This window comes from Vombatus ursinus, unplaced genomic scaffold (genome assembly GCF_900497805.2).
Source record: "Vombatus ursinus unplaced genomic scaffold, bare-nosed wombat genome assembly UNPS02000580.1, whole genome shotgun sequence".
In the NCBI taxonomy this organism is placed as follows: domain Eukaryota; kingdom Metazoa; phylum Chordata; class Mammalia; order Diprotodontia; family Vombatidae; genus Vombatus; species Vombatus ursinus.
The window spans coordinates 3,545,514-3,572,782 of record NW_020940358.1 but is presented as its reverse complement, the minus strand read 5'-3'; the positions used below and the strand labels follow the sequence as shown (position 1 = coordinate 3,572,782).

At 40.7% G+C, this 27,269-nt stretch overlaps 1 protein-coding gene across 1 annotated transcript; it reads right to left on the bottom strand.

Moving 5' to 3' along the window:
- On the bottom strand, positions 1–27,269 carry LKAAEAR1 (LKAAEAR motif containing 1). The gene is made up of 4 exons (XM_027850325.1): positions 27,206–27,269; positions 2,010–2,596; positions 1,524–1,646; positions 1–134 (listed from the first exon to the last, which is right to left on the bottom strand). Exons 2-4 carry the CDS (start codon positions 2,583–2,585, stop codon positions 78–80), a joined length of 756 nt encoding a protein of 251 aa, XP_027706126.1. The 5' UTR covers positions 2,586–2,596; positions 27,206–27,269; the 3' UTR covers positions 1–77.

The following is a 27,269-nucleotide window of genomic DNA, read 5'->3' as shown; positions in this document are numbered from 1 at the left end:
CTCTCATTTTTTTTCTTTTTCTTTTTGGTCCAGAGCTTGAAGTGTAGGGAAAATGATCCCCAGCTGACTCCTCCAAATCATCTGAACAGTGGATGGATGTTGTCTTCTTGCAGGATGGCTTCTACACGATGCCTCTAGGATGGTGGGGAAGGGAAGTTGGAAAGACAGAAGAAACTAAATGGGGATGGGGACTATAGTAACTAAAGAATAGGAATGACTGAAGGGAGACAGCTGTGTCTGAGAAGGGTGGGTAAGTGAAATCAAATATATCAAATATAGACAAAGTAATGCCAAAAGAAAGAGTACAACAGGAAGGATTGTGAAAAGCATTCTATAGTATATAGTAGGTGATTCTACAGTAGGTGGTACCTGAGCTTCAATTTGGGTAAGGGGGGGGGATGTAAAGATTTGGAGGCAGGAAATAGAATGTAGGCTAGTTTTGTTGGAATGGAGACTCAGTGAAGGGGAAAAATCATAAATCAAGAGTAGAAGTGACAGTAATAATTGAAGAGGGGAAAGAGTGAATGAAGGAAATCAGGAATGGTTGAGGTGACATGATTGACTTTGGAAGACAGGTGTGGCTCAGGGCAACAGAAATGGATGAGGAGTTATGGGAGTTATTGAAGGAATAGGAGTGACAAGAGTGATTTGCAGTTTCAGGAGCAATCAGAATAAAAGAGAAGGGACAGGAATGCATAAAGTGAGACTGGAGAGTCTGAGGGTTAAGAAGTAACTAGAAGGGGCTGACCATCAATGACTGGAACAGGTATGACTGAGGGGACAGTAATAACTCAGGAGGAGAGAAGTGACAGGAGTAGAGTCTATTTGAAAGACATGAGTGACTGAGGTGACAGGAATGTCTCAGGGGGAACAAGAGTTAATTAAGGGGACCGGACTAAGGGGGAATTGGGGCAACTGGGAGGAAGCCAGAGAGCCTGAGAGAACAGAGGTGACTGTAGGAATGGTAATGTTTTCCCCACCTTCTTGTCCCCCTGCCCAAATCAATATGTTATGAATTTGTGGAAATCAAGAGAAACCTTGGGGTTTAGGAGGACAATTGAGGATGAGAGTTTGCCCCAGGGAATCCTGGATGACCAAAATCCAATGTACAAAAGGCATATTTTAAAGCAAAATACTGCTCTCTCATAGTCCTCTTGAATTCTAGCTCATCTCTCCTCTCTGCCTGGCTTTACTGGGGTTGGGGTAGGAAGTCCTGGAGGGATATTCCTGGGGGTGGTTAAAGGTTGGTCCTTCTTTAAGTAAAAGGAAAACTAGATTTAAGTCAATGTGATTAGGGACAGGATTGCGGTTGTTGGGTGGAGGGCGGAGAGTTCTTTCTTCCCCTCCTGTACAACAGGATTCAATTTACACTATTCAATTTACACTATTTTTCAGGACTCCACCAATTGCATAAATTGAGTTATATCACATGCTCTCCCTATTCCCCTTCCCCAAGGATCTCCTATTGCCACTGGGGTCCTATCTATGGCATTCCCTCCCAGCTTCCCTGGGGCTTGGGGCACCTCACGTCTGTCCAGACAGTCCGGGATCTTCGTGGGGTTCAGATGAGGGGGCAGGAATAGTTCAAGTCGGATTGCTGCCCGGGCTGTTTTCTGCCTGCTAATCAGGTGCTTTATCTCCTCAGCCTGTGGACCCAACACCCCACCACCCAAGACAGTGTTGCATCTTCTTGTGCCCCATTCTTGTGGGAACACACATCCTGTGGGGGGCATCCCCCCACCATGTTCCCCCGGGACTGGGATCTTGAATCCTGTGCCTGTTTGTTCCAAGCCATCCCCTTCCCTCCCACCCCAACCTCCCAGACTTGAGGCTATCCCAGGGATGGCTGGTGTGAAGAATCTAGGATTCACAACACGTGGGGTGGTGGGTAAGTGGGCCAATCTTATTATATCCCCAACCTCGTCCCCAAAAAGGATCCTTGGTAATGTCTAAGAAGCTTCCCGTGAAGTAAGAGATTTTTTTGTTAGTGTCTAACCTGCATCTCTTACCCTCATCCGCGTATATCGGAGTCGTAGCGCTCGGACTCGACTTCGAGCCTCAGAAGCCTTCAGCACCCCAATAAGGCGGTTCTGCTGTTCCGTTTCTGGCTCCTCAGGAAGCTCCCACCGCCTGCAGCCTTGACTGCTGCTGACGCTATCAACCGAATCACTGCTGAGCACGTCTGTGGAGCCAGCCCTCTTGGGTTCCACAAAAAGCAAGTAGCGCTTTGCCTCGGCTGGAGATAAGAAAGTCAGGTCCTTGCGCATCAGGGCATCTGGGTACTTTTTCAGAAACGTGGCCATCTCCTGCGCGGTAGGCTCCCCCCACTCGCTTTGGTGCTTTGATAGTTGTTCCCTTGTCATGGCGGCGATTGTTTTCGCTGCGGCCTTTGCTGCCATTATCTTCTTCCAGTCATTGGTTGCTTTTGATGATGCTTTCTTCATTAGCTTAGATTCGTTTTCTGCCACCACCTTCTTCTCTGCTGAGGTTTCCTGCCCTGGTTTCCTTATTTCACTCTCCTTCTTTATGGAAGATGACTTCCTTATTTTATTCATTTTACCTGGGTACAGCTGTGCTTCTGGCATCTCCCTGGCTCCTAAATCAAAGAATAAGGTGGGATAACTTCAGGAGATCCATACCACTTAGGCTTAGAGCAGGTAGGTTATGGAGCTCGTAAGGAAAAGACATGGCCCAGCCCTTAGGGAGTCCCTGATGTGAAGGGGGAGACTTTTTACTTCCTAGAGGAACTTGCTGACCTTGTGCGTGGCAAAAACCTGCCCTTCTTCCTCCCCAGGACTCCCAGTTTCTACCCCTAACCTTCCTTCCAATTCCTCCTTTCCCTAGAACTGACTACCCCTCCTTTCCCATCCCTACTCTTGCTAGAGGGAACTTTTCATCTAACTCTTGGAATCACTGTTGTTGTTGTTTAGTTGTTTTCAGTTGTGTCTGACTCTATGTGTCCCCTTTTGGGTTTTTCTTGGCAAAGATACTGGAGTGGTTTGCCATATCCTTCTCCAGCTCATTTTATAGATGAAGAAACTGAGGCAAATGGGGTTAAGTGACTTCACACAGCTAGTGTCTTGAGGCCCACCAGATTTCAGGCCCAGTGCTCTGTTCATTGTACCATCTAGCTACCCCTCTTAGAATCACTCCCCCTTTCCAAAGTGGGCTTAACTTCCCTAGGTACCCTTTCATATGATACCCTGTGTATCCTAAGGATGCCTGGGCCTTTCTCTTCACCCTGCAACAGAACCTTTCTATAACTGTTTCTCACTATTAGAATGTGAGCTCCTCAAGAGCAGGGACTGTCTTCTGTTTGTATTCCCCCTGCTTAACAGCTTAATGTTATTTCATTCATTCAAAACTGTGAATTTTTCATGGATACTTATGAAGAAAGGAGTGTCTATTTTGAGAAACTTTGGGAGTGAAGTGACTATTGGGTGGAACTATCCTTATTTTTTCTTCTGGATGATAGGAACCATAGAAATAAATTTTTTTAGGACCAGGCCAATGATTTCAACCAATGATTTTATTGGTTTTGGGAGCTCCTGGTGAGCAACTCCTACCGATACAAATCAGCACTACTTGGTGATTTACAGTCTTAGAGAGTCACCTGGGACATTGAGAAGAGATTGAGTGAATTGCCTAACATCATACAGTCGGTTTGGCAAAAGTCGGATTTAAACTATGTCTTCTTGAGTCTGAGGCCCTAATGCTTCTAATAATGTAATATTTATTATGAAGTCTTTTCTCTCTTCTTTTTTGCATAAAGGAAGGGGTGAATCTCAAGGATCACCACCAGTCTGCTAGTGATTAGGAAACTTCCTAATTGGTTGAAAGTGGTTTTGGGATTACAGGCCCAAGTGGACAAAACCCCAGTTGGTTGTAGCTGTTTTCATAGAAGCTGCATCTCAATTGGGGTCATATGGGAAGAGGATCTAGGGAGGAATTATGTGGTATCCACAAATGGGCGGAACTTAATATAGCTTAAGGATGGGTTATTGAGGTATCAGTATAGAAGGGAGGCTGAATGCAACAGGACTTTTGGGTTTTTTTTTTGGCCAGTTGCTGGCCCATCGCAGGTACTTAATATGTTTGTTGTCTTGATTTTACTTGGCTGTAAGTATCTCATCAGAGTATTAAGGGGTGTCAGACAAATGGTACAGCTGGTATACTGCTGATCAAACTGGCCCATACCCAGGAGTGAATGATGATTATGTGGTAAGAATATATTCAGAGAGGGAAGATGGAGTGGGAGGAGCTAAGTCTTCAATAGGGTTAAGTGTGGGATGTTCCTAGAAGTGTCAATAGGTCTGAGTTTAGAAGAATTTCAAGCCTTTGGAGGGACTAGGCTGATGGGTTTTGGGTAGAGGTTCTTAACCTTTTTGTGTGTGTGTGTGTGTGTGTGTGCGTGTGTGATGGACCTCTTTGGTAGTCTAATGAACTCTTCTCACAATGATGATTTGAAATGCATAAAGTAAAATACATAGTGAGAGAAATTAATATCATATGATTATATTAATAACTAATAATTAATTGTGATCTACCCTTTTCTTTCTATGTTCAGTAAAGGCACAACTCCTGTTAAGGTCAATCAGTCTCTGAAGCACATGGTTGATTGATGGGACTGCTCCTAGCCCTCAATGTACATGCTCATCAATCTTGGGCAGGACCCCATCTAACCAGGATACCTCGTTTCTCTTTTCAGTATGAACAGAATTCAGTCCAGGCAAGCCCTTACCCTGGGGAAAGGAACCTCCGTCCTTGGTCCCCTCCATTAGAGTTTAGGGTGACTCAAATTGTGAAAGAGAAAACTAGCCAGAGAGATCTGGATGGAAATGGATTCCCCTATTGAGATTTCTGGAGGCTGCTGAGAGTCATGATCAGCCCACATTCTCAGCTGGAGGAGCTGAGTCCACTAATCAAGGTTGATTTTTACCTGTCAGGGGAATTCCCTTTCAGAAGGAATTTAAGACATTTCAGGGTCTCCCTTGGTGTCTTTGATTACTGAGAGAAATCACTAGCTATCAATTTATTGATTGCCAGCTAACCTAATAAATAAACATATTATGAACCGCCCAGATACCCTGTCTCTTGGGAGTTTCATTGTCTCAATAGGGTTATGAAGAAAACTACTTCTTTTTTTTTTTTTAAGGCAATTGGGATTAAGTGACTTGCCTAGGGTCACACAGCTAGTAAGTGTCAAGTGTTTGGTCTGAGGCCGGATTTGAACTCAGGTCCTCTTGACTTCAGGGCCTGTGTTCTATCCACTGTGCCACCTAGCTGCCCAAGAAAACCAATTCTACACAAGTATAATTATCACAATAAAAAAAAGCAGGGGGGAGTCAAGATGGTGGAATAAAGGCAGGGGCTTGCCTGAGCTCTCCCAAATTCCCCTCCAAACAACACCTTAGAACAAATTCTGGAGTGGCAGAATGGACAGGCTGAGGCGAAACAATTTTCCAGCCCAAGACAACTTAGAAGGTTGGTAGGAAAGGTCTGTCTCACTGGGGTTTTGAGAGTGGAGTGAAGTTCAGCATGGGCCATCCCCAAGCAAGCCAGCAGCAGGCATTTGGGGTGACTGAATAGGCATCATCAGTGGTTTCCAGAGTTCTCAGCCCACAGACAGTAAGGGGGTTGGATCAATGCTCAGAAGGAGATTATAGGTCACACTTTGCTGGCAATGGGCACAGAACTCTGTTGCATTGCCTATGTGAGGTTTCAAGTTGTAGTCCCAGGGTGAGGAAGAGCTCTTGCACACTAGAGCATTTGGAAACAGGGAAGTGGGGACCCTGGTCACAGTTCCAGGGCAGAAAAGAGTACCAAAGAGTCCAAAGCACAGGCCAGAAGAGCTGTGACCACACCTCTCCTTAGATCATACCACCTTTGAAGAACTAAAAACTTACAGACCTCCAGAACTAGCCCAGAAAATAACAGCATGAAAAAATTGAAGCTTGGGACACTGCCCACTCCATCCTGGGAGTGGAGCCCAACTTTAGCATAAAGTTTAAAGTCAAGAAATAGGCAGGAAAATGAGCAAACAACAAAAAAGAACCTGATCATACAAAGTTATTGTGGTAACAAGGGAAGATCAAAACACAAACCCAGAAGACAACAAAGTCAAAACAGCTATATGCAAAGTCTCAAAGGAAAAATGTGAATTGGTCCTAGCCCCAAAAAGAATTCTTGGAAAGGCTCCAAAAGAATTTTAAAAATCAAAGAAGAGAGATAGAGGAAAAACTGGGAAAAGAAATAAGAGCAATGCAAGAAAATAATGAAAAAAGAGTCAATAGCTTGGTAAAGAAGGCAAAAAAAACCTGAAGAAAATAATACTTTAAAAAGCAGAATATGCCAAATAGTAAAAGATATACAAAAAAATCACTGAATAAAAGAACTCCTTAAAAAGTATAATTGACCAAATGGAAAAGGAGATACAAAAGCTCACTGAAGAAAATAATTTCTTAAAAATTAGAATTGGGCAAGTGGAAGGTAATGACTCCATGAGACATCAAGAAACAATAAAACAAAATCAAAAGAAGAAGAAAATGTAAAATATCTCATTGGAAAAACAACTGACCTAGAAAATAGATCCAGGAGAGACAATTTAAGAATTATTGGACTACCTGAAGGCCATGATTTTAAAAAAAAGCCTATACATCATCTTTCAAGAAATTATGAAGGAAAACCATCTCAATATTCCGGAACCAGAGGGTAAAATAGAAATTGAAAGAATACACTGATTACCTCCTGAAAGACATCCCAAAATGAAAACTCCCAGAAATATTATAGTCAAATTCCAGAGTTCCCAGGTCAAGGAGAAAATATTGCAAACAGCCAGAAAGAAACAATTCAAATATTACAGAGCTACAGTTAAGATAACACATGATCTAGCAGCTTCTACATTAAGGGATCAGAGGGCTTGGGATATGATATTCTAGAAGATAAAGGAGCTTGGATTACAGCCAAGAATTCCCCTACCCAACAAAACAGTATAATCCTTGAGGGGAAAAATAAATATTTAATGAAAGAGAGGACTTTCAAGCATTCCTGATGAAAAGAAGAACAGAATAGAAAATTTGATTTTCAAATACAAGACTCAAGAGAAGCATAAAAAAATTAAACAGGAAAAAGAAATAATAAGGAATTCAATAAGGTTAAACTGTTTACATTCCTACATGGGAAGATGATACTTTTAACTCCTAAGAACTTTGTCTTTATTAGGACAGTTAGAAGGAATATACATAGACAGAGGGCACATATGCTGGGATGATATCTAAAAAAATAAAATTACTGAGTGTGAAATAAGAATGATACACTGGGAGGAGGGGGAAGGGAGAGGTAGAATGAGGTAAATTATCTCACATAAAAGAGGCAATAAAAAACTTTTACAGTGGAAAGGGTGATGAGGAAGGTGGGGGGAGCCCTTAAACCTTACTCTCATCAGAATTGGCTTGAATAGAGGATAATATACATACTCAGTTGGGTCTAGAAATCTATCTTAACTTACAGGGAAGTAGGAAGGGAAGGGGATAAGAGAAGGGAGAAGGTTGATAGAAGGGAGAGCAGATTGGGGGAGGTGGTAGTCATAAGCAAAACACTTTTGAGGAGGAACAGGAGAAGTGAGAGTGAGAGTGAGAAAGGAGAGTGAGAGTAGGATAAATGGGGGGGATAGGATGGAGGGAAATACATAGTAATTGTAACTGTGAAAAAAATTTTATAGCAGGTTTCTCTGACAAAGAGCACATTTCTTAAATATATAGAGAATGGAGTAAAATGTATAAGAATACAAGTCATTCCGCAATTGATAAATGTTCAAAGGATATGAACAGACAGTTTTCAAAATCAAAGCTATCTATAGTCATGTGAACAAATACTCTAAATCACTATTGATTAGAGAAATGCAAATTAAAACAACTCTGAGGTACCACATCACACCTTATCAGATTGGCTAAGGTGAGGACTGTTGGTGGAGTTGTGAACTGATCCAACCATTCTGGAGAGCAATTTGGAACTATTACCAAATATCTATAAAACCTTGCATACCCTTTAACCCAGCAATATCACCCTAGGTCTGTATCCCAAAAAGATCAAGAAAAAAGGATAAGGACCTATATGTACAAAAATATTTATAGCAGCTCTTTTTGTGGTGGCAAAGGATTGGAAATTGAGGGGATGCCCCTCAATTGGGTAATGGCTGACCAAGTTTTATTATATGATCATAATGGAATACTATTGTGCTATAAGAAATGATGAGCACGATGCTTTCAGAAAAACCTAGAAAGACTTACATGAACTGATGCAAAATGAAGTGAGCATAACCAGGAGAAAATTGTACACAGTACCAGCAATATTTTATGATGATCCACTGTGAATGACTTAGCTATTTTCAGCAATACAATGATTCAAAACAATTCCAAAGGACTTAGGATGAAAACTGGCTATCCACCTCCAGAGATAGAATCTAAATGCAGATTGAAGAATACTTTTAAAAAAATTTTCCTTATTTTTCTTGTTGGGATTTTTTTGGTCTGTTTTCTTTCACATGACCAATATGCAAATGTTTTACATTTCTGCCCATGTATAAACCTATATCAAATTGCTTGCCTTCTCAATGAAGGGGGAGGAGAGGGAGAGAGGGAAAGAATTGGGAACTCAAAATTTAAAAAAATGGATGTTAAAATTGTTTTTACATGTAATTGGAAAAATATTAAACCTAGTTTGAAAAATTAAAAAAAAATCAAGTTCATAGAACCCCAGGTTAGGGGGAGTTGGGGACTTGTTTGCTACAGCCAGCCATAATTGACCTAACAGAGTCAATGTTTTCAATGTGGCAGCTCAGTGCATCTGGCCTAATGGTGTATATAGGTAGCACTGTCCAGCAGTTGATGGGACATTAGGACCATGCACCTCCCCTGAACTAGATTTGCAGAGATAATTCTATGGGCCCACCTATAATTCCACTGTAGCAAAAGGTACCATATTGCAGGGTCGCCTGGAAGGAGGAGATACAAAATTTGAGTCTAGGGGTGGAATAGAATTGGTCAGTGTCTTTCTCGTCCTGAGGAGTGTGGTCTAAAGCATGAGGGAAAACAAACAAAACAAAACACCTCATAAGCAACATTTTGAAAATCCAGAAATCTACCCCAAAGAAAGTGTCAGATTTCAGAAAGAGAACGCACAACAGTCGTTGACTTGCACTCCTTGGTAGAACTTTGGAAATAATAATAAAAGCTGACATTTGTATACCAGTTACTATGTGCCAGGCACTGTGCTAAGTCTTTACAATTACAAAAAGTTGGGCCAGATGATTTCTATGGTGCCTTCTTGCTTCATATCCTACAGTCCTTTGATTCTCTGGAAGAAAAGTTATAGAGAATTGTACAAGTATGCCCTTGGGCAGGCCCCAGAAGCCTTTCCATATGCAAAGCTATCTGCTCAGTAGGAGTCAACAGCACAAAATGACAAGAAAAGAGAGCTCTTTGCAGGCTCTATCCCGCCTTCATCATGCAGAGAAGCAGATTTGACCCTGTCTTTTCCCTGCTCCTCCAAAGTAAAAGTTGAAGATGATCTTTAAAGAGGTGATAGCTTCTATGTAGTAGGGATGGTGGGGTGCTGTGGGTACAGGGAATAAGTGTCTTTTCTTATTGGAAATAGGAGATAGCTCTGCGATGCTCCATGCAGGAACTTTGAAGAGCAGCTGGAAGGTGATCATGCTGGCATTTCTGACAGGGGTATTTAGGGGATGGATACTTAGTAAATGGGGGTGCTGCATCAGTGTTCAGATTGACCCATAAGTGGTGCAAGGGCAGAAAGCCTGAGGCCAGGCAGTTTGGTTTAGTGGAAAAAGTATAGGACAGGCATACACTGGAGTCAGAGGACTTAGGTTTGATTCCTGGCTTTGCCACTGAATAGAGTCAATAGGAATTTATTAAGTTATTATTTTATTATCATCTACTATTGAGCAAGTCATTTAAAATCTCTGAGTCTCAGCTTTCTTATATGGAAAATAAGGAGGTTTGACTATCAGGGGTTCTTAACATGGATTTTTAACATTGTTTTTAAAAAATATTTTGACAACTGTATTTCAGTATAATTAGTTTCCTTTGCAATCTGATGCATTTTATTTTCTGCATGTAGAAAACATTATTCTGAGGAGAGATCTGGAGGCTTCAGTAGGCTGCCACAGGGGTCCATGATACAAACAAAGGATAAGAGCCTCTGAGCTAGATTACCCCCTTAAGATTCCTCTTCACCTTTAAATTCTGTGTTCCTTTTGGTGGGCTGGGCAGAGCAAGTAGTAGAAGGTTTATGATATTGGTCCCAGGCTTTGGTTTTTTCACTCACAGTGTCTTCATTGTAGACTATGAGTGGGGTGGGGGTTGGGAAGGGATTATGGTTTGTGCTGCTTTGGACCCCAGGCAATTTACTGCCAGAATAAGGTGGCATCAAGAGCTTTGTTCCAAACCTAGTACTCTGCTCATCTGATTGTACTAGATGAATTCATTCCTCTTTCCCACCATCCTAATAAAGAGGTATCTGATGGTAGTTTCTTTTAGATACACTTCAGATTTTCTTGTCCTTAAACATAAATTTAGAGTTCGTATTTGTTTTTCCTTTAGGAATCAACCTTATAGGACACACTTTTGTTGTCAGGGGAAAGAAAGGAAAGAGGAAAGGGTGAATGCTTGTGGCATCGCATTTTTGGTATGGTGGCAGGAGAAGGGAAAATGTTAATGACAGATTGAATGCGGCAGATCTCTGAGCCAAGAGAGCAAAGCAGGGTAAAGGACCAGGGTTGTGGGTTTTGGGTCTTAGAGATTGGAGCTTCAGATCAGGCCAGGGAATTAAAGGTATTTTGAATCCTATAAGAAGCAGCCTCGGCTAAGAGCGAAGCTTCCCTCCATCTGTTCTGAAGAGTTGAGTCCCTGAAATGCCAAGGTGCTCACTGGGGTCCTTGGTCCAAGATAGTTCCTCAGATGTAGGGGCAGCAGTGGGATAATAACAGCAATGATGACAATCTCACATTACTTGATAATTTTATAAGAAACTCACATTTCACAGGATCACAGAATGCAAGTTGGAATGGATGGCTGCAGCCTTTCAGTCCAAAGCCAACCAAGTAAAGAACTTCCAATTTGTTACACAAGACAAGCGGTCATCGTGCTTTTGCTTGAAGATTTCTATTGAGGAAGTACCCACTACCTTCTAAGGCAGCCCATTCCAATTTTAGATAGCCTTCATGGCCTAACTGGTCTTCCTGCCTACAGCTGATCCCTTTTCCAGAACATTCTTCAGACAGCTGCCTGGGTAATCTTCCTAATGCGCTGTTCTGATTATGCCTCTTTTACTCGTACCAGTTTCCTGGGCTTGAAACCTAAGTGTCATCCTTGATTCCTCATTTTCTTTCACTGAGGCCCCTGATGCCTCCTCCTCCCATTTGGCTGTTCCCAAATCCTGTAGATTTTAATCTTTGTAACATCTCTGGCGTGTGCTCCCTTCTCTCTTTTGACATTGCCACAACCCTGGTGCAATCCTTCCTCACCTCATGCCTCTACTATTGCTATAACCTGATGGCTGGTCTCCCTGCCTCAAGTCTCTCCCCACTCCAATCCATCCTTTTCTCAGATGTCAGGGTGATATTCCTAAAGTGCAGATCTGACCATGTCAGACCCCAAATACCTACTCAATAAACTTTAGTGACTACCTATCATCTCTAGGATCAAATATAAAACCTTGTTTGGCTTTTAAAGCTCTTTAAAATTTGCTCATACCTCCCCCCGCTTCCAGTCTTCTTATACCCTACACCCCTAACATAACTTTGATCTAGTGACACTGCTCTCCTTGCTATCTTCCTACTTCAGGCATTTTCACTGGCTGTCCCCTGTTCTTGGAATGCTCTCTCTCCTCATCTCTCACTCCTGGCTTTCCTGGCTTCCTTCAAGTTCAAGCTAAAATTCCTTCTTCTACAAGAAGCATTTCCTGATCCTTAACTGTAGTCCCTTCCCTTTTTTGATTATTTCCAATTTATCCTGAATTTAGCTTATTTGTATGTAATTATTTGCATGTAGTCTCCCTTATTAGTCTGTGAGCTGAGACAGTATTTTGCTTTTTTTTTTTTAATATCCCCAGTTCTTAGAACAGTGTATGGTAGATAGTCAATAAATTTTTATTGATCAGTTGACTGACTTTAATGACTCTCCATTTCAGGATGAGTAGATTATAAACTTTTGATTCTGATATTTTAGGCCCTTTGTACTCTGCATATAACCTATAATTGTATTCCAGTTTTATCTAATAATATTTTCTTTTACTCATTCTACCTTACAGGAAATCTGGTATTTTCCCACCTTGCCCTCTACTATCTTAGTGCCTTTTCTCATGCCTAAAGTGTACTACTCTTGGATCTATATTTATCTTTCTGTTAGATTTATCTAACTCTGAGACAGGGACATTAAAATCTTCTGTTTTATAAGGTTACTATCTATGTATTTTTGTTATTCAGTTCATTTTTCACTTTTTAATTTAGATGCTATGCCATTTAGAGAACACAAGTTTACTACTGATACTTTCATGATGTTTATGATTCCTTTAAGTATAATGTTATTTTCTTGTTTTTCTTTGTTCATAATGTGAATTATTCTTTTTGTTTTGTTTGATAGCATGATTGCAACTCCTTTTTTTAAGTCACCTGATACATAGGAAATTTTGTTTCAGTTTCTATGTATGACTTTGGTTTTTAGATGTATTATAAGCTTTTTAGCTGTATTTCTCACTCCACTCTGCATCTGCCAGGTTTCAACTCCATAGAACCTTTGCTAAATGAAACTCATCACCTCTAATCTCATCATCAAGCTGTTAACTCAAGCCTTGACTGATACCACCTCCCTCAGCCTCTTCTTTCTTCTGTTCAGAGGACTAGACAGTGAATACCAAACTCCTCCCAATAGTTGCTTTATGCAGAACAAAAAGTGGATTTTTGGGCTCACTTGCACTCTGAATTTGCTGTTCTACCTGGTATTAATTTGACAGAACAAGATGCCCCTGACCCTGAATACCAATAATGTCTCCTCCAATTTTTCCTGCTTTCTTTTGTATATTCTCCCCCGCCCCCTCATTGGATAGTAAATTCCTTAAGGGCAGGGACCATCTTTCTTTTTTTTAAATTATATCCCTAATACCCAATAGCACAGTGCCTGGCACATGTTGTTATTCAGTCATGTCTGACTCTTTGTGACCCTATGGATCATATTATGTGTGGGGTTTTCTTGACAAAAAATATGGGAGTGATTTGCCATTTCCTTCTCCAGTTGATTAAGGCAAACAGAGGTTAAGTAACTTATCCAAGGTCACACAACTAGTAAGTGTCTGAAGCTGGATATGAACTCAAGTCTTCCTGACTCCAGGCCCAGCATTCATTTTATCCACTGAGCCATCTAGCTGCCTCTGGCACATAGAAGGCAATTAGTGTTTATTGGATTGAATAAGCAATAGATTGTGGGATTTTGTTTTCATATGCAACTATTTTATTCAACTGTTTAATCCATTCACACTTAAAGTTATGAGAGTTAGGCTTATGTTTTCATCCATTTGTGTATCCAATTTTTTAAAATTTGGATTTTTGGTTCCCCTTTCTTTTTTTAATTCAGTAATTTGTCCCTATGATTAAGTTTGCTTAGTATACTTTGATGTAACACTATTCCCACAGGCTCTATTCTCCTCTTTATCCCCTCCTTCCCATTGTCAGCCTTTTCCCTAGTTCTGGAATTTTACTTAATTTATTGATTTCTTTTTCTTTCTTTCATTTATTTATCTGTTTCTAACATCTATATCTATAGATGTCTCTTTCTTTTCCTTCAAGGGCCATCTCTATTGCTACCTCCTCCTTGAAGCCTTTCCTAATCTGTAACTGAAAGTGATCTCTCCCTCATCACAATTCTCATGTTACATTGCCTGGACTTTCCTGCCTTGCATTATGTATGTGTGTGTATATGTATGTTTATATATACATACCCATATATACATATATTACATATTATTATTGCTATTTCTTGTTAGAAATTGTAAACTCATTGACGTCAGTGTCCAATCCAATAGATTACACTAAGCATTTATTTTCTGTGTTGTATCTGTCTTTCATTTCCAGCTTCTAGTTAGTACATTGCTTTGAGTATAAACAGTACTTTTAAATATTTGTTGAGTTGAATGAATGATCCTCACACTGTGAAGTTGACTGAGGTCATTGAAACCTATGATAAATGGGGAGATGGTAAGAGAGCACCCAGTTTCCTTCTATGAGTTCATGCCATCAGACCTGAATGAACTTGTTATCTCATTTTCAGTGCATGGCACTGAAAAATTTGATAATGTGTTTGCTAAGCTGCTCTGAAAAACTGTGGAGTGAGTATAGGAGAGATGTCATAGGGCTGCAGATGAACAAATGCTACCCTTTATACCTTGACTTTGCTTCCTGGCAAAATGTTATTACTAAAGTGGTGGTTTAGGAGGAGTGAGAAAGGGAATAGATAATCACTAAAAACTGGCACTGGTTCTCGAGAAAAAAAATCAAGCCCAACTTTTTTGATAAGGTTATTAGACTAGCAGATAAGGGGAATGCCCTAGACATAATATACAAAGTATATTAAATATATATTATATATACATTACAAATAAGCATATTAGTATATGTTAAAAAGTATATGGAGTTTATATAAATAATGTAAGTAAATATATTATATGTAAATATGTATATAGACTACCATACATAAAAATACTAGTATATTCCTATTAAAACTATCAGCTTTGATAGGTTAAAATTGCACCATGACTTTTGATACACCCATTTTTGGATTTTATCAAGGGATATAAAATATTTCTCAACTTCTTACCAATAAGATAAAAGATATATAGATTGACAAGATTATTCAGAACTGGTCTGGTTTTGTTGCTCTCCTTTTCAAGAACCTTTAAAACTCTTCAAAACATGTCTCTAGTCTGCTTTTTGAGGCTTATTTTCACATTATTATCCTTTTGCACACTCTTGTTTCAGCCAAACTGGTCTACTTCCTGTTTTCATCTCCCACCTCCCACCTCCAAGCCTGTGAAAAACTTACCCCCAAAACTAGAATCTATTCCTTCCTCATCATTGTCTTTTAAGTTTCAAGGGTCAGAGGCTCAGGCGGCAACTTCTTATGTTGTCTTTTCTGATCTCCTTAGTTGTTGGAGTATTCTTCCTTCTCTGATAATCACTTACATATTGGTCTATTTACATGCTGTTTCTCCCTAGTGCAATATAAGCCTCTTGAGGTGGGTGGATAGAGCATTGGGCCTGGAGTCAAGAAGACCTGAGTTCAAATCTAGCCTCAGACATTTACTAGCTAGGTGACTTAACCCTATTTGCCCAAGTTCCTCATCTCTAAAATAAGCTGGAGAAGGAAATGATAAACCACTACAGTATCTTTGCCAAGAAAACCCCAAATGGGGTCATGAAGCATCGAACACAATTGAAACAACTGAACAACAAATAACAACAATGTCTCTAGTGGCAAGCAGTGTCTCATACATAATAAAGTGTTTAATCAATGCTTGCTAGATTGGATTGGAATCAGTCCCAGACAATGGTGATTAATATAGAGATAGACTAGAGGGAGGTCTTAGTGGAGTGCCCCTGGGTTTTGTCCTTAACCTTACTTTACGCAAGATATTTACCAATGACTGAGATGAAGGCATAAATGGCATACCAATCAAATCTGTAGAGGAATAACTAATGTCTTGGATGATGCAGTCTAACTTAAAAATGTCTCAATAATCTATACTGATGAACTGAATCTAGTAAGATGAAATATAATAATGATAAAGTCTTAAACTTTTTTTTGGTAACAAATCAGTTGTATGAGGGTAGGAAGGGGGAGGAATGGTTAGACAGAATTTCATGTAAGAAAGCTGGGGGTTCTAGTGGATTTCATCTTGAATATAAGTTAATGTTGGGATGTGGTAGCCAAAAAAGCTGTTGTAATTTTAGGCTGTATTAGAAGTGAAGGAAGTGGCAGTTCCACTGTGTTTAGTCATGGCAACAACAACAGAAACACCACCGCTACCACCACCACCACCACAGCTAGCATTTGCATAGTCCTCTAAGGTTTGCAATGTGATTTACATATGTTTTCTCATTTGATCCTCACAAAAGCCCAGTGAGGTAGGTGCTATTATTATCTTCATTTTACAGGTGAGGAAACTGATGCCTAGGGGGGTTATATGACTTGTCATGCTGTGAGTAGGTGTTTGAGACAGGATTTGAACTCAGAGTCTTCCTAACCTCAAGGCCAGCACTCTATTCACTGCACCACATTGTAGCCGTTAGACCATGTCTGTTTGGAATACTGTGTTTCATTGTGGGTGTCATATTTTAGGAAGAATGTTGACGAACTGGAGGACATTTTATTTTTTTAAAAATTCTTTAATAATCTATTTACTTTTAGTTTTCAACATTCACTTCCATAAGATTTTGAGTTTTAAATTTTCTCTCTCTCCTTCTCCTCCCCCTCCCCAAGAGGGTCTGATATGGGCTCTACTTATACATTCATATTCAACATATTTTCACATTAGTCATGATGAATAGAAGAATTAGAACTAATGGGAGGAACCACAAGAAAGAAGAAATAAAACAAAACAACAAAAGAAAAGAAGAGCAAATAGTATGCTTCCATCTGCATTCAGACTCCATGTTTCTTTTTCTGGATGTGGATAGCATTTTCCATCATGAGTCTTTTGGAGTTGACTTAGATCCTTGCATTGCTGAGAAGAGCTAAGTCTATCAAAGTCAGTCATCTCACAATGTGGCTGTTACTGTGTACAATGTCCTCCTGGTTCTGCTCATTTCACTCAGTATCAGTTCATGTAAGTTTTCTAGGTTTTTCTGAAGTTCTCCTGTTCATCATTTCTTAAAGCACAATAGTATTCCATTACATTCATATACCACAACTTCTTCAGCCATTCCCCAATTGATGGGTATCTCCTTAATATCCAATTCTTTGTCACCACAAAAAAGCTGCTATAAATATTTTTGTACATGTAGATCCTTTTCCCATTTTTGTGATACACTTTTAGTTTTCAATATTCTCTTCCATAAGATTTTGAGTTTTAAATTTTCACTCCCTCCTTCTCCTCCCCCCTCCCCAAGAGGGTCTGATATGGACTCTACTTATACATTCATATTCAACATATTTTCACATTAATCATGATGAATAGAAGAATTAGAACTAATGGGAGGAACCACAAGAAAGAAGAAATAAAACAAAACAACAAAAGAAAAGAAGAACAAATAGTATGTTTCCATCTGCATTCAGACTCCATGGTTCTTTTGGGATACAGCCCTAGAAGTGGTATTGCTGGGTCGAAGGATAAGCACAATTTTATAGCCCTTTGGGCATAGTTCCAAATTGCTCTCCAGAATGGCTGGATCAGTTCACAACTTGGAGGACATTTTAGAGCATGGAGATTGAGGTAGTGAGAGACATAGAACAGATGCTAAAGAGGAATCACATGGGGTCTAGGACTCATGTGGGAGCTTTCTGAAGATCACTTGCAAGTACCAAGTATGTTTAACATGGAGAAAAGAAGATGTAGGGAGCTATGAAATTTGTCTTCAAGTACTTGAAAGAGGTATTAGACTTTGTTTTTGCTTGGCCCAGGAGGGCAAACCTAGGAGCAATTTGTGGAAATTATAGAGGTTGGATTAGGCTTCATATACAGAAAAACTTCCCAATAATCAGAGCGGCTCCAAAATGGAATGAGGTACTCCTAGGAGGTGATTCTTTCCCTCTCAGGTTTTCAAGCAAAGACTGGATGGGCATACTTATTAGTTATAGTGTAGAGAGAGTCTTCAAGTTCAGATTAGACTCTGAGGTACCTTCCAGCTCTGAGAATCTGTGATTCTAATTCCTTGTTTAAATTCCACTTACAATGCTATGTTGTTTGTGAGGAATATAGGCTCCTTCAGCAAACAGCAGAGGAACTTCAGAACTGAAGCAATGTGGGAGTAGAGGAGACCTTGTTGCTCTGTGTAAATGTCAGGTTACTATGAGTCAGATGCTTCCTTGGGAAAAGCGGATGGGTAGGGGCTGTTTCTTTAAGAGTAAGTGGGAGATTATTTCCCCTGATTACAGAGAGCTCAGGCTCAGGATTCCTATCTCTGTGCAGTCTTCCCGGTCTTTTCCTGTGTTAACACAGGAAATGGAGGAAAGGTCTGAGAGAGAAGAGCAGAAAACCTTGGGGAATTAACTGGGGCAGAAAGCCATCAGGCAATTTAACTCTTTTAATTAAAAAAAAAGATATATTTTGTGTTACACAGCTCTAAGACTGTCCATAGCAATAATGATTGGTGCTGTATTTTCACTTGTATATGCAACTCAGCACCTTCTTTGAAACTTATAATCTTGAGGGTTTCATAGAATACTGAGAAATTAAGCAACAACCAGGATCATACAAGCAGCATTGTGTCAGAGGCAGGATTTAAATGCTAGTCTTCAGGGCTCCAAAACTGCTTCTTTGTCCAGCCCACCATGGTGGCGCCCTAGAGACAGATTTTCTATAAACATTTGACCGTTCATATTTTTAATCTTTGGGCCAACTCTGGCCATCTTTGACCAACTACCAATGAGTCGATACATTCTTGGAAGAAATGAACCACATTGTTACAGATATTCTAGCTAGAAATGAAACTAGAAGGTAAGAAGAAGTTGAAGTTAAATAGAGACAAAGGAGTGGGTTCCATCCTGTACCGAAAGGCAACAACAAACATCATTTCATGGGATGTCTGGTCATCTCCCTGCAGTGTTCACAGTGAGTGTAGGCAAACAGATCACCCTGAAATCAGCTTAATTTTTACATATCCCAATACCAATTGTAGAGGATGAAGATGCAGACATTTTGCATGAAGAATTTGACAAATGCTGCTAAAGAAAATCAACATTGACACTGATACTTAGTGTCTTCAATATGAAGGTAGGTACAGGTGAGGCCAGTGAAAAATATACTAGAAAATATATTTTAGTACTAAAAAACAAAAGATACTAAAACATTGTACATAGTTTAGAGGTCTGTACATTATAAATATTTTCTTCAAAAAGAGTTTGAAAGAGGTGCATGTAGTGAAGACTGAAACAACCTGACAAAAAGTGAAATTGGACTATGTGTTCACAGCAGCGAATGATTTGGGAGTAATTTTAGAGTCAGTTTTCTGGGCAGTCAGCTTGTTGGAACAAAGGTAAAAAATCAATATCAAATTGGAAGAAAGGAAAAAATGAGAAGATACTTCAGTCAATCATAGCAACTCTAATTGGACTTGTTAAACTAGCTATTGATTCTGCAAAATGGGAAATTAATGAAAAAGACAATGGATTTATCATATACTTAGAAAAATTTTTTTTATACTTAGAAAAATTAAACCAATGCAAAACAGTGGCCAAAATGAGGAGGTAGAATGAGCTCAGAAATCACCTCAGCTAGCAAACACTTGATCACTTTGTATGTGGAGAGACTGTCAGCATGAGTTTAGAGTACTAGTTCATTTTCAAAGTATTGTAGGGGAGGATGGGAAAAGATTTATGAGCCCTATTATCCTATGAAACTAGTGAAAAACAGTGGAGGGTAAATGAGTCCACAAAAAGAACTTGGTTGGTGGCTCCAGAGAGAACCCTCCTTTACTATTGGGCTCCCAGCTCCCAACACTGGCGTACTTGTTGTTCCTCATATGTGACATCTCGTCTTCCATCTCTATGCCTTCACACTGGCTGTCCTGCATACCTAGAATGCTTTCCTTCGTCACTTCTGTATCTTAGTTTCTTTGGCCTTCAACAATCACCTCAAGTCCTGCCTTCTGGAGGAAGCCTTTCCCTGTCCTGCTGCTAGTGCCTTCCTCTCTGAGATTACAATCCACCAACTTTGTACATATCTTGTATGCACCTAATTATTTACAGGTTGTCTCACTCATTAGAATGAGAACTTTTTGAGGTCAGGGACTGTCTTTGTCATTGTATCTTAAGCACTTAGCATATTACACGGCACATGGTAAACATTTGATAAATGCTTGTTGACTGACATTTGTTTCAGTATAGCCATAAGTCAGTGAAACTAGAAAGAGGGCAACAAATATATGTGAAATAAAATAACTCTGCTAGCACTTATATAACAATCTATCCTCATTAGCAATGACAAGGGAACTATCAGATTTGGACTCTATATTTTCCAGTATCTGATATGAGGAAGCTACAATTACACAGGAAAAACCAAAAAACTGCATGCTAGAGATGATGAAAAACAATTTTTTTTAATGCTCAGGTTGTTTATTAAGGAGACAACCACATACACAAGTTAATCTATGGAAATGTCTGCAAATCAAACTTCATGTGATCTAAAAGGACCATGCATAATGTAAAAAAATGGATACCTGTACAGTTAATTCGATAAAAAGTTAATTTAAACATATATAGTCTAGGATCATACTACACACACACATATCCAGGGGCCACATACATATCCAATCAGACTTTTTGAAAATGTTTGTTATAAAAGGAGATGATGAAAAGACATTCAGAGTTCTTTGGATCATAGATTTAGGGCTGGAAGGAACCTTAGAGATTATCTAGTCCAATGCCTTCATTTTATTAATTTGGAAATTGAGACTCAAATGGGTTAAGTGACTTGTTTAGGGTTACACAGGTTCTAAGCAGTAGAGCTGGTATTGACTTTCAAGATCTGTCAAAGAGGGAGAAGATTCTATGAGATGGAAAAGATCACAAATGATACTCTGACCAAAAAACGTTGAGTAAGATGTCAGCACTATAGATCTTCACTCCTACTTTGTGATCTCCATAAAATCCTTATGAGAATGTTCTATGCATATGTTAAAGATATGCTTGATGAAAACATAAATTGGGCAGGCTTCTTCAATTTTCTATGGGAAGTCTCATTTTAAATTATAGAAATGAGTAACTATTTTAGACAATATAAGGTCCAACTGTGTCTATTTGTTAATTATGAAAAAAAATACTTGACTCAGTAGAACAAGATATAGTCTCAAATTCATCCTTAAACAAGATGCCTTATGTTCCCATGCTAAAGTTACATATATGTTATATATATATATGCATATATATAAACCAGCTCTAATATATATATGTATATATATATATATTCTCTGCAACTTATAGACTCACACACATACACACACATGCACACTCACACATAATTCAATGACATTTGCTTCTGTGGAGATCAACTTTGTTCAGTGATCCTTTGATTACCAATATCAAACAAAGCAAAAAAAAAAAAAGAAAAAAAGAAAAGGAGGTATGCTGACTGAAGATGTAACACTTAGGAGAGAAGTCCTGTGTCAAGTCCAAATAGAAGAGGAATTGTCTATGGGGATATCTAGATACATGCTTGCTGACCACACTGTACTAAGTGAGTCAAGTAACTTGCCCTCTCTTGAAATCCACAGACTCTCAAAAGAGATCAGCCTAGCCATCCATTGAGGAAACATAAAGTGGGTGAAGAACATGTTTTATCCAGGTTATCACATAAAGTTGGAGGAGGGGCCCTTTCATTTAGTTTATCAGTGAAAATACCTTGTATAAGCACTGCAGATGGCAGTCAGAATTAACTAGGGGGAGAAAAGCAGGCTGGATCAAATTTGGCATGGTGTTTTTAATGATCCTGTGCTACTCCTTGCCAGAAAAGGCTATCATCTTAACATCAATATTCTTTTTCCCAGTATTACTATGTGCTTGTGAACTATGGAACCATAGCAGATCACAAGACTTGAAAAGACCCAGACACTTCCTAGTTGTGTGACCCTGGGTAAGACTCTTACCCTTTGCCTCAATTTCCTATGGGGATAATAATGACACTTATTGCTGTGATGATCAAATGAGACAATGTGTGTAAGGCACTTACCACAGTGCCTGGCACATAGTAATCTCTCTACAAATGCTAATTATTATGATGATGACTATTAATTGTAGATGACTCAAAAGGACGATGAAAACGTGTATGGATCAGAGCATCTGGGTTTGAATTCCACTTACAGCCTGGCACCTAACCTTTCTGGGGCTCAGTTTCTTAATCTGTAAAACTAGGGAATTGAACCAGCTGACCTTTTCTAGATTTAAGTAGAATACAATGTATTACCAATGAAGACTTATGTGGGATATTTGGAGCAAACCTGTGATTTTACCGGTTTAGGGATCTTCCAGGTGAGGAAACTCCCTCTACTGATTAGAGAACTGTATTTTCTCTGCAACTTGTAGACTCACAGAGTTGTTTACATGACTTGTCCATGGTCACACAGCCAGTATATGTAAGAGGCAGGACCTGAACCTATGTCTTCCTGACTCTGATGCTGGCTCTATACACATTTCACTATGTTGGCTCTCTCCTTATATGTGACCACTGGCATAGAATTAATCATCCAGGACTAGTGTGATCAGAAAAAGGAGGAGGGCTGGTCATTTAACAAGACTGAGGAATAACAGTGGACAACCAGAATATCCTCCAAATATTAAAAGAATCAGAGGAAGGCTAACAGAGTAATTCCTCCTCCCTATCATCTCATCCCATCCAGCCCCATCACTGTAAGCACCCAAATAATAAAGGGGAGAGGGTGTAAAGGGGGGCTAGTAGCATCAGGAAGGAACAAGAATGCTCAGGGTTTAAGAATGGAAGAGAAGGAAATGTTTAAAAGAAGGGTTGGTTATTACTCCCTTCCCCGTAAGCTTGGATGGGTTGGTACCTATTTTGGGGGTCGGCCTTGCGAGATCTAAGCCTCATAGTTAAGCTTTTTTTTTTTTTAAGGCTAAGACTGTGTTTTTTTATAATTCTACTTATTACATTCCCCCCCCCCCCATTTTCATTAAGCTCTTGATGCAACAGAATTGCTCTAAATCTTTTGGTGGTAATTGCCACAGAAGCCAGTAATTAGAGACCTGCCTAGTTTTCCCTGGGAGCAGAGAATACTCTGGCTTTTCTGAGAGCAGTGCCATCTAGTGTCCATAATACAGTCCTACACTTTTTTTGGCTGGGCAGCAGAGGGCGGGGTTCTCCCTTGGCAGGCTGAAAGGTGCTGCGTGGTGACTTGGGGGAAAGATAATCCGTTGCTGGGAAGTTGCCACCTCTTTGAGACAGATTTCTGGGTGATGTTTAGCTCACTCATTTGGACGTGGATTGCTGTAGTTGCAATGCTAACTTTTAGGGAGTATGAGACATCCTTGCTGGACCGCATGGCAGACTCATTTTAAGAGCCATTTTTTGGGGTAAAGGGGATAGAGGAAGTCTTGTTGGAGATTTTTAAGAAGGACTTAAATGAAGAGCTCTAAGTGTGCTTTCAGGGTGCCCTTTTCTGGACAACCTGACAGACCTGATGAACATGGGCTTGGGCCTGACCTTCCAAACAAAAGACTGAATCAGAAGACAGGGCAGTCAGAAGTCTCAGAGGATGGAGGGAAAGGTAGTCCTGAACCTATGCAGCCGAGCTCTCCCTGGCCCAGGTAAACTTCCCAGACTTGGCAGTCCAAGGCAAGCCATGGTGTAGATTCCCAGGGCATGTGGCCTAAGTTCAGGATACAAAGAGTTTGTGGATTAATAGGATAGATTGGACAAACAGCTCCAGCAGCACCCAAAATTCCCCAAAGTAGGGCTCTGATAGGCCTGCCCAGGCCTGTTTCTGATATACGGCCAGGTCGTCCCTTCTGGGGTCACAGAGCTGGATGATACCCCTCCTCATGGGCTCGGAGGGTTGGGCCTGAGACCCTTTGTGTGATTCTATTACCATATAGGTTGCATGAAGTCAAGATCAACAAGAGGGGGCTGCAATTACCCAGGCTAAGGGCCTGGGTTTGGGAAACAGCAGATCCACAGATATATCAGAGTAAGGCAGACCCTGATGGAAAAGGCCCTTAAATTCAGGCCTCCACCTTGGCTCAGGGTGAGGGGATGGGTATAGGCCTTAGCAAGAAGGGAGGCCTGAAAGAAGTGTTGGGCTTACTTTCATCTTTACTCTCTCATCTAAGTAAGACCTGAAAGGGACCTCAGGTCATTGTTTCTAGCTCTCTTCTTTTTACAAATGAGGAAACTAAAGCTGAGAAAGTTTAAGTGACTCGCTCAGATTACACACCTAGAGTGTATAATGAATCATTATTTGATGATGATGAATGAATCAGGATTTTAACTCAGGTCTTTCTGACTTCAGGTCTGAGCTCTATCCATCTGCAGAAAGAAAGCACTCACAAGAAATCAGGGCCTTTCATCAAGCAGACCTATCAGCCCAGTGGGAACCTCACTGTCTGTTTCCTCTCTGCGGCAGGCAAAGAGGTAAGGTTGGAATCCTCTCTTCCCAGAGGAGGGGGAGGACAAGATCTGGAGAGAGAAACTTTACAGGTGCCTGCTGTGTCATGGAAGATTCCCTTCTCATCTCCAACCAAGTGGGGGCAGATGCAAAGGGAAGGAAGTGCCTGCAATTCGTGTAGGGGGTTACGGGTGGTATTGTGGAGGATGAGGAAGCAGTGGGGCCTCTGAGTCAGGAAGACCTAGGTTTCAATCCGACTCCTGCCAGGTAATGACTGTGTTGCCCTGGGCAATTCACTCAGCCTGTCTCAGTACCTCGCCACCCCCAAACTCCCAAGCAGCTCTCTGAGACTATAAATTGCAGAGCTTAATGGAGGAAGTTCCTTACCAGAAACTCCCTGCACTGATGAAATCTTAGATCTTTTTTTTTTTTTTAAAAAGGAAGTAGCCTTGGGGTTGGTAGATGTTTATTGGTGGTTTGAGAGGCTGGCTTGGGAGCCGCATGGGAGTGTGGCATCTTGGAGGGAGTCAGTGATTGCGGTGTGGGAGCAGAGATTTTGTAAGTCTGTTGGAGAGTGATTGCAGAATTGGGAAAGGCTAGAGATTTAATGGAGTGTGAATTTGGCACTTGGGAACCACAGCGGGGCCCTGGGTCCTTGGTTTGAATATAATTATGGGAGAGGTAGAGGAAGGGAACAAGAATTTATTAAGCACCTACTATGTGCCAGATACTTTGCTAAGTGCTTTATAGATATCTAATTTGATCCTCACAGAAGCACTGTGAAGTAGGTACTATTATTATCATATTAGATTGTGAGCTCCCTTCCCAGGGTCACACAGCTTGTGGGTGTCTGAGGCCCTATTTGATCTTAGGTCTTCCCAATTCTAGACCCAGTGCTCTATCTGCTGCACCACCTAGTTATAATGAGTGTGGAACAGGGATGGTACATGGGGATAGGGCTATCCCCTGATCGTTAGAGCTCTTCCTGCTCCTCCCTACTGCCTCTCCTTCCTGTGAAGTCAATATGGAGTTAGCGATGATGAAAAGCTCTGAGATTAGATTCCGTCCAGTACTGTGCATCTGAATCATGCATGGGCTTCTGGGATCTTCTTGGTATCTGTTGAAAAAATGGTGTTCTGGGATGAGGTCATAGACATAGGGGGAGGGGGTGTCAAGGTCACTGGCCAGATATAGACACACTTGCTTCCAAACAAGGTGTTGGAATCTCAGATAACCCTGTCACTGTGGAAGGGAACTAGCAGTTTAGGGTGGATTGTTTTGTATCCATGGCAGCAGCATCGGCTACTGAAAAGACCAAACGAGATTTTTGCATAGTCAGTCAACTAGATTTATTAATAATTATGTGATAGGAATTATACTAAGTGCTGGGGCTGCAAAGACAGGCCAAATATACCTCTTGAGAAGGGCATAGTCTAAGCGGAAGACAACATGCCAACAGCTATGTATAAACAGTATTATATATACATACATATCATATCTATGGTATATTTGCTACACACACACACACACACACATATACACGTATTCATTGTTGTTGTTCAGTTGTTTCAGTCATGTCTGACTCTTTGTGACCCCATTTGGGATTTTCTTGGCAAAGATACTGGACTCATTTGTCATTTCCTTCTCCAGCTCATTTTACAGATGAGGAAGCTGAGACAAACAGGATTAAGTGACTTGCCCAGGGTCACACAGCTAGTAAATATCTGAGGTCACATTTGAACTTAGGTCTTCCTGACTTCAGAGCCTGTGCTCTATCTACTGTGCCAACTAGCTGCCCTGACATATATTCATATATGTGGTAAATCGGAGATAATCTCATAGGGTAGTCACTAAGATTAAGGAGGACTGGGAAAGGCCTCTGTAGAAGGTAGGACTTTAGCTGAGATTTAAGAAAGCCAGGGGACAGAGATGAAGAGGGAAAGAGTTCCGTACATGGAGGACAGCCAGAAAAAATGTCCTGTGCAAGAAATAGCAAAAAGGCCATTATTACTAGATTATTTGGAGTGTTTGGAGGGGAGAAAGGAGTTTAAAAAAAACTAGCATACGCCATCTCACATGAGAGGGGCTGGCAGGAAGTGAAGTCCCAAGGATGTCATTTTTGGGAGGATATGCGATAGGAAAGCTGGAGTAATAGGAAGGAGGATGTTCTGGGAAGCACAGAGGCATAGAGAAGATGGCATTAAAATGAGGACCCCTACGTTAAGAAGGATGGAGTGGCAATAAGGACTGACCTTCCTAAACACTTTTAAGCTTACAAAACATCTCACAACAGCTCTGTGAGGTAGGTGCTATAACTATTATTATTCCCATTTTACAGATTAGGAAAATGAGGCTTAGGAGATTAGATGGCTTGTCCAGCACCACAGAGCTAGTAAGTGTTAGAGGCAAATTGAAAACCTAGACCTTCCTGAATCAAAAGCCATCACTCTGTGACTCTTTGCTGCCTCTTGTTAGAGGGGGCAGAGAATAGAAAAGAATGCAGGATTGCTAGAAGGACAGAGTTTAGATGGGGCTCAAAGGAACAGGAATGTCCCAAGTGTCCCTGAGGTTGAGGGGCAGGGAGAGTCCCTGAGGCCTGTGGGCCTGTGGCTGTGGGAATAGATGATTTGAGAAGGAATCTGGAGGTCTTGGGGTGAGTGGTGGCTATCCCTGTGGACTCTGGGTAAGGGAGGAGAAACCTCATGCTGAGTCTGGGTTGACATAGCCTGACTTGTCTTGGGCTTGGGCAGTGTGGGGGTGGCAGTATCAAGAGGAGACCAAGACTCTTCCCTAACCCCTCTTCCGCAAAATCTATGGGGCATAAGTTCCTTTCCTGCTGACCCCCAGACCGGTCCTTTTGTCCCTTACCTGCCGTTTTGTCTTTCGGTCTGTTCTGTGGGAAGCCTCGTCCCTCCTTGGTCAGAGGCTCAGG

Coding starts and splice junctions, on each gene's coding strand:
- LKAAEAR1 (XM_027850325.1), bottom strand. CDS start 2,585: ATGCCAGAAGCACAGCTGTACCCAGGTAAAATGAATAAAATAAGGAAG. Junction 1,647..2,009: donor TCCGATATACGCGGATGAGG/GTAAGAGATGCA, acceptor TTGGGTCCACAG/GCTGAGGAGATAAAGCACCT. Junction 135..1,523: donor ACTGTCTGGACAGACGTGAG/GTGCCCCAAGCC, acceptor CCACCATCCTAG/AGGCATCGTGTAGAAGCCAT.